Source organism: Lactuca virosa, chromosome 5, assembly GCF_052849685.1.
Source record: "Lactuca virosa cultivar CGN04683 chromosome 5, Lactuca_virosa_CGN04683_v6, whole genome shotgun sequence".
Lineage (NCBI taxonomy): Eukaryota > Viridiplantae > Streptophyta > Magnoliopsida > Asterales > Asteraceae > Lactuca > Lactuca virosa.
Genome location: NC_136430.1, coordinates 288,715,312 through 288,727,297, shown reverse-complemented (window position 1 = coordinate 288,727,297; position 11,986 = coordinate 288,715,312). Strand labels below are relative to the sequence as shown.

General features: G+C 32.2%; 1 protein-coding gene across 1 annotated transcript; it reads left to right on the top strand.

Moving 5' to 3' along the window:
- The first annotated feature begins 1,574 nt into the window (after nucleotides 1-1,574).
- On the top strand, nucleotides 1,575-2,742 carry LOC145116603 (protein LURP-one-related 10-like). The gene is made up of 3 exons (XM_079052933.1): nucleotides 1,575-1,862; nucleotides 1,958-2,188; nucleotides 2,279-2,742. Exons 1-3 carry the CDS (start codon nucleotides 1,629-1,631, stop codon nucleotides 2,477-2,479), a joined length of 666 nt encoding a protein of 221 aa, XP_078909059.1. The 5' UTR covers nucleotides 1,575-1,628; the 3' UTR covers nucleotides 2,480-2,742.
- The last annotated feature ends 9,244 nt before the right edge of the window (nucleotides 2,743-11,986 follow it).

Genomic DNA, 11,986 nt, shown 5'->3' with positions numbered 1-11,986 from the left:
ACCATTACGACAAGTTTCCCACGCTTTTTGGTTGCCGAATGGTTTACCATTGTCACTAATTTTGTATTGGTAGCACCCAGTTGATAAAATGTTGAAATCATTGCTATCACTTTTGTGCATATTTTTAAGATTGTCAAATATTTCATTAAATTTAGTGCAAGTCGTTAGAAGGTCACGTCATTTTGCATTGACCGAGTCGTATGTTTTTCTTCCTAATAACGCGTGAAAGTTGTCTAAAATACGATTACAAAAACTTTGACCCGATTGCGCGTTGCTGACATCCCCGTCTTGCGATATGAAAATCGAAGCTTTAGCTAAAGCTTCCTCATCGTCTTCGGTCCAGTGCGTAGTTCTCTTTATTGGATCTTTTGATTTTTTTTGCCTTCTACGATTTTGTTGTGTTTCTTGGACCCGTTCGTCGTCGTCGTCATTGTGGAGGTTTATAAGTTGGGATTGAGATAATGGGACTTGAGATGGTTGTGAAGGTTGTGCGTGAAATTGTTGAGGTTGAGAAGATTGGGGTTGAAATTTTACAGAATGTTGTTGTTGAAAGACTTGAAATTTGGGTTGACTGAATTGTGGTTGTCGTTGTTGGTAGTAGTTTGAATGGTATGAAAGATTGGTGAATAAAAGTTGTTGTTGGATTGAAGATGTTATCAATTGCATGTAACTAAGATTTGCAAATGGATCATTTGGAGTGTTTGGGATGTTTAGAGTGGGTGGGGTATTTTAATTTGGATACATAGGTTGAAGAAAATAAAGAATATGGGAAGAGATTGTGTGTTTTTGTAGTGTAAAATGTATGTAGAAAAATATGTAAAGTGTATGTATATATATTATATAGAGAAATTAATTTTAAAATTGAAAAAGATTTTTTTTAATAAGACAACGCTCAAAAAAATTGGCCAATCATCATCCTCGTGAGCGTCCGCCTTCATGAAGCCATCACACCCAAGCCACCGGCCATTGGGACGATGTTCACGCGTCCCTTGGCCGGACACGTCAGCTTTACGCGTCTTCTTTTATGTCTTGTTAGCCTTAGAGTTATTGGAAGTTGGGAAATAGTTGTGAGTACAAGGTCAATGAATTCATATCCTTCATTAATATCCATTGTCCCATAGACGATGGGATGACTTTTAGGTCCAGTCCATTAAAAATGGAAAAAGAAATAAAACTAGAAACTTAAATTAATAGAACTCTTCTAAAGCCGACGACAACCAGACCATTCTAGTAATTTGTTAATATTACCAAAACTTGAGAAAGACTCCCATTTAATTTTATATATATATATATATATATATATATATATATATATATATATATATATATATATATATATATATATATATTCCTCAAACAAAAAAGCAATAACTCTTGTCTGTTGACCTTTTTAAAAAACACAACCTCTTGGAGAAAGAATACTTGGGTGTGGAATGTGGATCAGTCGATGTCATTTATAAATGAATTAAGAGACGAGGGTAGACTTTGTCAAAACAATGTCATGTTGACTTGAGCCTCAAAAACTTCCTTATATATAACCTTCAGAAAAGTAATCGGCCACAGGGAAACATCTTGTTAAAAGTCTTTCACTCATACTATATCAAGAAAGCTCTCTCTTTGAGTTGAAGATGGACCAACCAAGCAATGCACCTTTATCCTCTCCAGTTTCTGTGATAGGGTCTCGGTTCATGGCACCATATCAATTCGATATTATAGTTGATATAATTACAAGGGGAAACCTTGTGGTTACAGATATTGACCATAAAATCATGCTACAAGTGAAAACATGCGACACATCCTTTCATCAGCAGCGAGTGCTAGTTGATGCTGATGGCAAACCCATCGTTCTAATGCGTGGCAAGGTAACTTTAAGTTCAATTTTTAATATATTTTTGTTGTTGGGTTTGAAATTTTGATGCTAACTTCTAACATTGGTATGCACTAATTTATTGTCCAGATCATGAGTGAACACGATAGATGGAATGTATTCAGGGGTAACAGTAAAAGCAAATCGGATATGATATTTACCACACAATCACCTCACATGATCCAGTTTAAGACCAGTGTACAAGTGTTCTTGGCAAACAAAACCAATAAGAAGAATGTTTGTGATTTCAAGATCAATGGAAGTTGGACGAACAGAAACTGCACTATTAATATGGGAGATACTTCAACACCAATAGCCCAAGTAATTTTCATATACCTTTTAGTTGGTTTTCTAGTAAGTTCATAAACTTAAAGGTGGAGCTTAAACTAATTAATGGATTTATTCTTGTAGATGTCTAAAATGCAATCATCGGAGGATGTAACAAACAAATTCATGGTGACCATTTATCCCAATGTGGATTATGCATTTGTGGTCATACTTATAGCCATCGTTGAGGTTATGAAAATGAATAACTCTGACATAAAAGATAAATTTGCACAGGAAGTTATAAGAGGTTTGGGTGACGTTGTAGTTGGTGCGCTTCTTTTATAGAATTACTGGATGGATCAATGGTTTTACAGAATCATATCATCTTTTCACATCGTGATGGATATGGTATGATTACCAATTAAAACAAATACGATTTTTGATCCCTTAATTGTGTTAGAAGTACTTATAATCTAGACTTGTGTTAGAAGTTATAACTGTCCAGAAGTAGTTATACAACTATCCAAATCTATCAAACATTGTAATATAAATTAATACATACAAGATGTATGTTTTCTATTTTGTAATAAATATGATGTTGCATTAAATATATTTTGTAGTAAATCCTAAATCTTCCTGTTGTTTTAACTCCTTACAGTCCACTTCGGTTTACTCTTTGTTTTCTCTTTTCTTTTGCAACAAAATGGTCGAGCAAGGTGTGGATGTGTGTTTCTCGAATAGAAAACAGAAAGTGAAAGCGCATATCCAAATTGCAGAAAAACTATCCAACAAAAATCTTATTCAATGACTTCCAATATAATTTGTTGCAAAAATTACCATCATTGGAGATTTCATTGTATGTTTTGTACGAATCTGAAGATTTGTGGAACATATAAGAATGACATTCTCGAACTGACACTATTACAAACTGACACAATTGTTAAAGGGTTATTTTCCCATAATGCACATGTTATTGAATAAGCGTATATATACAATACAAACCCTTTTCGGCCAGGAAGTAATTAAGAGTGCCAAGGTTGGTCATGGCGAACTCTCTAACCCTACAAGAAAAAATTAAAATGAGTACAGAAATTTGCTATAGACGTACAATCCGTAGTTATTCTTCTACGAAATATGCTACAGAATAGCTTGTCGTAACTATTTTGCTATGGAATTTGCTATAGAATTGCATTTCGTAGCTAACATTTGAATAGCTACGGAATTAAAAACCGTAATTATCCTCTTATGGACTATGCTACAAAATAGCCAGACGTAGGCATATTTGCAACGGAATTAGCTACAAAATTACGTTCTATAGCTAATATTTGAATACCTAAGGAATTTAATTTGCTACGTAATCGGAGTCCGTAGTGATCATGTTACGAAATTTGCTAGAGAACTATAAGGCATAGGTATTTTGCTACAAATTTTACTACAGATCAAAGTTTTTAGTTATTTTTCTACAAAAATTGTTACTTAATCAAAATTTGTAGCTATTTTGCTACAAAATTTGATGCCGAATCTAAGTTCGTAGCTAGCTTGCTACAACATTTGTTACAGAGTCAAAATCCATAGTTATGCCGCTACAGAATTTCCTACGGGATCATAGGCTGTAGCTATTATACTATAAAATAAAAAGAGTAAATTACACGAATGGCCCTTAAGATTTTGTTTTTTCCCTAAAGTAGTCCCTACGGTATTTTTTCCCCTCAGATGGTACCTACGGACGTTAAGTTGCATGCAAATAGTCCCCGAGTTGGATGTCCGTCTATACCAACGTTAACTTGCCCCCATGTGCCTTGCACATGAGGGTATTTTTGTCAATTTACCCTAAATGACCTTTTCCAAACAACTTTCTAAGGCCTATATTACACGAATGGTGGTCTTCTTCCCCCAACTAGGGTAATATAGTATACCCATGAGGGATCTCCTAAGTGCTCATGCCACGTGATGAAAATGAAGTAATGTTGGAACTGTAATCTATACCACCAACACCAATAACACCACTTTGATCAGCAGGGTTGTTTAAAGTGCCATAATATGGTCCATCATTGCCAATTGCAGACACCATTATAATGTTGCTTGCTGTTAATTTCCAAACTTTCTCTACAAATGGAAGATTCATGTTGATCAGCAGGGTTGGTTGCGATTGCATAGTTGAATGTATCAAGAAACCATGATGTGTATGAAACCTGCAGTAAGCTGAATAGAAATTTATGACTCTTAACATAGTTTTGAAGATAGAAATAATGAGGAACTGTAGTGTATGTGTGTGTGTGTGTTACCTGCGCATCTGTAAACACACGGAAATCATAAGACTCAGCATCTGGTGCAAAACCTAAACATTCTGTGTTTTCACCAGCAATCACTCCAGCAACAAATGTTCCATGTCCAAGATTATCGTTTAGTGAATTCTCATTCGTCCAGTTTTTTCGTTCCTGAAGTTGTGAAAGAGAAATAAAATGTTAGAAGCCAACTTAAAGAGAAAGTCATGGAGTCCATCAAAGGGAATGATACCTTCACCATCAGTAAACGACATCAACGTGAAGCTCTTCCCAGGTCGCTTCCTCCCATCTACAAACGCCCCAACTCGCTCATACCTTTTCTTCTTCATTCCAGTAAGCAAGTTCCTAAAATGGTAACTCGAATCAACCCTAGCATATTTCACCATCTCCAGTGTCTCAAACTTCCTAATAACCGAATCAACAACGTCATTATCGATAGACACGACTCCGAAATCCGTGGAAAATTTAGAAGCAGGGTTGTTTCTGTTGATCCATTCCCAAGAACAAGACTTGTACGATACTTCATTGGCGTTATGCTCGAGATACGCCTTGTTTTCTTCCGCTTTCTTGTATTGGATGAATCTGACAATGTAGTTCTTGCGAGTGATCGGTGGTGGTGATGATTATAGTGATGGTGTATGGGTTAGGGTTTGGTTTTCTGATGGGTTGTTGAAGTGGTAAATGGAGATTGAGATGCAAAGGAAGATGAATGAGAAATTAAATTTGGGGGTAAGGATCTTCGTCACGATGACGCTCTAGTTTAACCGATTTGGTGGGAAAGATTCCTCATTGATAGTTGGATAGTTGGATTTGAAGAATTTTTTTTGGACATGGAATGTCGTCTTCCTTAGTGCCTTTAACAGTATATGAAAATTGAAATCGAAGGATTTTTTTCGAAGTTGTTAAACAAATCCAACATGACCTTAGAAAGTTGTTCAGAAAAGGTCCTTTAGGGTAAATTGACAAAAATACCCTCATGTGCAAGGCACATGGGAGCAGGTTAACGTTGGTATAGACGGACATCCAACTCGGGGACTATTCGTGTTCAACTTAACGTCCGTAGGTACCATCTGAGGGAAAAAAGTATCGTAGGGACTACTTTAGGGAAAAAAAACTTAAGGACCATTCGTGTAATTTAGTCAAATAAAACCATAAATATTATTCAATAGAATTTTCCCGAATGAAATTTTAAGTGTTTGGAAGATTATCAAGTAAAGTTTAAACCCTTAAACGATCTCAAATGACTAATGAATGAGTCACCAATACTATTCGTTTGATTTTATTGTTTGAAACAATCAACACCTGACACATTCTATTCAAGACTGAAATTTCTCTATCTCTCTCTATCTCTCTCTCTCTCTCTCTCTCTCTATATATATATATATATATATATATATATATATATATATATATATATATATATATATATATATATATATATATATACACACGCAAATTTATCATGCATATACTCCCTCCGTCCCAAAATTATAGTCCATCTTTCCTTTTTGGTTTGTCCCAAAATAATAGTCCACTTCTAAAAATACATAACACTTTTACCAAAATACCTCCTCATTATTACTTAACCAACTAAGCATTTAATGGAACATTAAATACAAAGTAATGACAAAACTGTCATTTAATTGTATAAAGTTTGTGGTAATTAATGATTCCTTAATCTGTGTGTTTTTTTGTCTGTGGACAATAATTTTGGGACAGAGGGAGTATAATAGAAGTTCAAAAGTTTTTAAGACCAAAGACCAAAGTCTTAAAAACAAGGAGGTACAATATAAACTTTAGATTTAATTTGAATGGTATGAATTCATTACGATAGTAGTGATCCATATGATAAGTTTAAGCCCATAGAAAATAAGTATTCAACTATAAAAACATAATATATCATTCTTTATACCTAAACTAACACATGTGTGTAACCGGATTACTTTATGTTTTTACATCTAGATATATTTAATATTTAGTATAAATAGGTACATAAGCTGGTCATTCTTCAAGACTCCCAATCTTTTTTTTTCTCTTCTGAAAATATGTTCCACCTCTTGAAACCGCTATAACCAAAACAATCAAACATGACCACTACCGGCCACCAACACTATAACCAAACGCCACCACCACTACAACGTTCTCTCCAATCCCTCAACACCTTCGACCCCACTGATACCCGCCACCACTAAACCGTCTTTGATCTGAAAAACCTTAGATCTACCATCGTCTCACAGTCACCACCACTCACATTCACGCCGCTTGCCGCCAATCAAGTCATTGATGTTAACTATTCCCTCCTCAACATTCAGATATAAGAAGCACGAAGAGGAAAGGAGTAGAAAGATGTGTGTATGTAAATGTGTTCATCATAAACTAACGCATGCGCCTCGCGATTTCATTTATATGCTATTTGATTCTTTTCTTCTTCTTTAACAAAAATACAGGCCATGAGGAAGAAGTAATAACCTATTTGTGTTTTTTTGTGCTGTTGTTCGACACCATAAACTTATAATGAGATATTCACTAGATTTTAGTGTTTCAAATGGATGATGGTTTATCAGTAGAAGAACAATGGGTGGTTCTAATTTCTACTTTCCTTTATACCCTTGTTTATTTTTTACTTTATATGTTTTTCTCTGGCGATTCTCCAAATTTTTGTACTTACAGATGTACATTTTCAACCTATATGTCAAATATGAGCTTTGTGATTATATTGTTTTGAAGGCTGGTAATGTCTTGTGTGTGGAAGAGGTGAATAAAAGGTTAAATTGTATACGGTTTGTTGTTTTAGTTATTATCTTTCACTGTCTTCTAATATTGATTTGTGTTTAAAGGTAGTTGCAACACTATAGAAGCAGTATTTGGGACACAAAACTGGTTTTTCTTAAAATATCATTTTTTGAAGCTCTACCTCAAGTGCTATAAGTGAAATCCGGACATTTTAGTTTGTGGATCAATTTTATTTTTTGATATCGTAACTTATTTATCCTTTTGATGTAATTTGAATAAATTTATAATTTACAAGTGTATAGTTTTTGCATTGCGAGAACGATTCGAGAATCATATTAGTCGTTTTGGACTTTTTGGTGCTTTTGTGTGATGTGTTGATTATTAACTACTTGGTATATTGTGTTAGTAACTAGAACTTGAATTATTTGTATAATTAAAATCACATATATGCTTTGTTTGTTAAGAAATTGGATAGCCGAATAAATAACAACATAGTTTTATTATCAATATCTCCATGATATTTGTGTTACTTTCACTTACGGTTCCTTTTTTTAACTTATAATAAGAATGATAAGATTATTTTTTATTTTAAAATTTATAATAACGATGGGAATTTTATATTTTATATACAAAATCAGTATCTACCAATATATACGTAAACGATTTTTTATTTTTTTTCATATTTAAAAGTTATCTTCTTACAAACAAAAGCTGTTTTTTGTTCTTTCAATGGTATCATGTTGTGAAAAGTATAATAACAATGGTAGAATGGATGGAACATTGCATGTGAGACAATTGATTATTAGAAAAAGAAACAGCATGGCTTGAAAATGGTCTATTTTTAGGATGTTTATTCGGAAGGAACTACTTTTTTACATAGATTATGAGTCTATTAATATAATAGAAAAGAAAGGCTCTCAAAAATTAAAAAGACACGGTGATGTGTGCTAGGACATAATAAAGAGAAGAAAGATGGTGTGTTATGAAATATAATTTTTAAACATAGGATGAAAAATCCGAGAAATGGAAGATATAATAAGAGTACAAAATATATGTTTATTAACTAAGAATGTTAGAAATTATAGATAGAAAACCAGAATTATATTCTTAGTTATTTAAAAAAAAATGGTTGCAATTTTTTTAAAGATAAAAACCATGATAAATAAAGTTTTGAGAAACACGTTCTCAACTTATTTTGCTTTTCTTTTTGTAAAATGGCAATAAGTAGAAATTCAAAGACAATAATGTTTTCAAATAAAATATTAAATGGTTTAAGAGAGTTGCCAAAGTTAGGCTAATAATGTGAATTATTGGAAGTTTATATAAATAAAAGATATTTTCTTTTACTAAATATTTGTATTTTCAAGAGGTTTAGTATTGTCAAGATTTTAACATAATAACATCCATATATTTTTCAGATATTAGTGATATTTTCACTTAATAATTTGATCAATCCATATGAGTTACAACATCTTTACAACTCTAGTATAAATTAATAAAACATACATTTCAAATAGATGAATCAATTTATTAAATGAAAATATCAGTTCTCATTCTAATATATATATATATATATATATATATATATATATATATATATATATCAACTTAACGTCTTGCATCTGCAATAAACCAATAAACCAATAAGAAGATGGATTTAGAAATTGATGATGTTATTTTCTTTTGTTTTCTATTTCATATTTGATAATAAAAGTACTAAAACTTAAATTCAAAATTTTTAAAATATATATTTTTAACATTATTATTTCATATATGTTAATGAGTCAATAACCACGTATATATTTTCTTTAATTATTTTAATATCAAACGCTTTCATATTTCATATATTATGAGGGTGTTTGAGAGTGCTTTTTTAACTAGAAAAGTGTTTTTAGATAAAAATGTTTATTTGCTTATAGTTGTGGTAAAAAGAGTTTTTTAAAAAGTGTTTGGATAAGCTTTTATAGTGAAAAAACCAATAAGTCAATAAGTTAAAAAGTGTTTGGCTTAAAAAGTGCTTTTTGAAGTTATTTTGGCTGAAAAGCCATAAGCAGTTTCAAAAAGTCACGTTTTACATGCTTATTAAAAAGTGCTTATTGAAGCTTATGGAAAAACTATTTTGAAAAGTGCTTTTGAGTTTAACACTTTTTTTGGCTTATTAGTTTTTCAAAAAGCCAATAAGCAGATAAGCACTTTTCAAACACAATCCCAAACACCCCCTATATGTAAATAAATTCATTGACCAGACTATTTTTATGAGTATCTTTTAACAGTGAGTTAATATCTCTTCATAAAACTGTAATATTTGCCATTTATAAGACCCCGTCTTCAAAAGTGATCGGAAACATCTCAAATCCGACTTCATTAAGTACAATGGAACACATAAAAATGTGTAGTTAGTGAGTAACTGTATCAACTTTCATTTGTCAATTACAAAAAAAAAAAAAAAAAAAATTAATGATGCAGAGGGAAAAACTGTCCAATTCTGGGCACATATATGTTAGTCGTCCGAATTCCAGCCCTAGTCACACCAGCAGTAACTCAAAGAAATCATCACCATCGGGAGGTCCAAAACGTTTGCATCCATCAACATCAGGAGATATTGCGCACAATGTGTGCGAAAATAAAATAGAGAATAAGAAAATGTCACAACCATTTCAGTTTCGCAAAACTGAAAATAAAGTAGATAATTTACCACTTGGAGACATAAATATTGTTTTCTTAAAACAACGAAATGAGATAAAATAAGAAACGATGATGTTTAGTTTTCTCAAAGCTTTAAAAATAAAACTACTCTCCTTTTTATTCCTTTAAATATATTATTCAAAATTTAGCTATTCAAAAACAATGCATACCAAATTGCATCCTTAGAAATGCAACAAAAAAGCAAAAGTAAAAAACCCAAAAACAATGCATACCAAATTGCATCCTTAAAAATGCAACAAAAAAGTAAAAGTAAAAAACCAAAAGCACAGTCTACTTATGGATTTTAAATTCAGGTGTAAGAAAAAATAATGTCACAATAACCTTGAAAAGATACAATAATCAGAAGTTGAGACTTTTTTGAGGGACATTATGAGTGTTTTTTTTAATGTAGTCAAACCTTTGGGTACCTGCAACTCGTAATGTTCACATCAAACCACAAAAAAAATCAATTCAAATTTTGACAAACAATAAAAAACATCAAATTTAATAACAAAAATATGGTATTAACGACAAATTACTCAAAAATTTGATTTGACTCCTTTGTGAAGAAATCATGGATGCTGCTTAATTAACCCAAATCAAACATCAAGTCAAGAAAGTATAGCTGTGTATTTCCACAAACAATTTTGAAATTACAAAAACTAATCACAAATTTGCCTTGAAACACATAAAATTGAACATAACTATGTGTCCTGTACAGAAACGCATACTTCTCATTATCATGAATAAAAAACAAATTTTGAGAGAGATAGAGAGATGGATGAAGGCATTACCATTATAAACACAGTTGTATCTAGACATTCAGTTTCCTTTCACCAACATCATGAAGCACCCCCTTGATTCTCTCCTATTAATGAAATAAATCATAATAAAATATCTATAATCATAACCAAACTTTTAGATCAAATAGAAAAAGAAATGATATAAAAATGGTCAAATATACATCAACCTGAAACCAGTTTCTGATATATAAATATTAGAAAAAGTCACCAGTTTAGTTGAACTCCCACTAAATCCTAATTTCTTTTCCATAAATCCATGAAATAGTAGACTTATTCATTAAGTTGTGTCTGTTGTCCCGGGACAAATTTGAAATGTAACTCCAATACTCCAAATCCCATATAATTTCCAATTGTTGTGAACATCCTACAGAGAACAAAAAATGAAAAAAAAATAACATGAAAACATAAACGAATCTTATAAGTTATCAAAATATGAAGTAAAAGGAAAAAACGTGATCAACAAATACATGTGGTAGGGGAAGTCGGAAGCATAAGGGAAAATATGAAATGCAACTCCAATTCAGAAAACAATCATCATATTTCAAGAATCATAACCGATAAGGATAATATGCAAATTTAGATTGATGATATATAACCTATGCAAAAATCAGAAAAAATTGCCACTTCAAGTTCACAATTGACCATTTAAACAGTAGAAAGACTGATGTGAAGACCAAACAAAAATCAGAAGTGAGGATTCTACAAAAAGTTGAGTCATTGACTACATAGATTTCAGAAATCAGAACAAATTACACTAATATAAGTAGAGAATTCACCAAATCGAGCAAAATAAATCAATACTTACTGGGGATTCGACATCAAGCATCTCGATGGAGGATCAAATCAAGGGTATCGACCTATTCCTTGCCCATATATTTGTATTTGAGGTATTTCTTTAGATGTGTGTGTGTGTGTGTGTGTGAGAGAGAGAGAGAGAGAGAGAGAGAAAGCATGGATAAATTGGAGGGTTTGATGAAGTTTTTTTTTCCAATCGATACCTTTTTCCCCTAAGTCACCATGAATGAATGACCATGTCCCAGCACCAGCAAGGGCTATCCTTTTTTCCAATAAAGCCAGAAAAAATTATAAAACTTCATTAGATTATGTACGTAAGTAGAGGAATGAAGAAATTAAAGGTTTAGAGTATTTAAGAGAAAGGGGGAGAGGTAAAGGAGAGAAGAGAAGGCGTGTTTCTTGTAGATATAGAGAAAGACGAAATGAGAGTTAGAGATGTCTGGGGTTAGGGTTAGGATGAAGGAGAGAATGGGGGTGTGTATTCATAATTCAAAAGGAACAGATGGATCAGATGTAGGTTAGTGGGAATATGGAATTTGGGTAACTGGTAT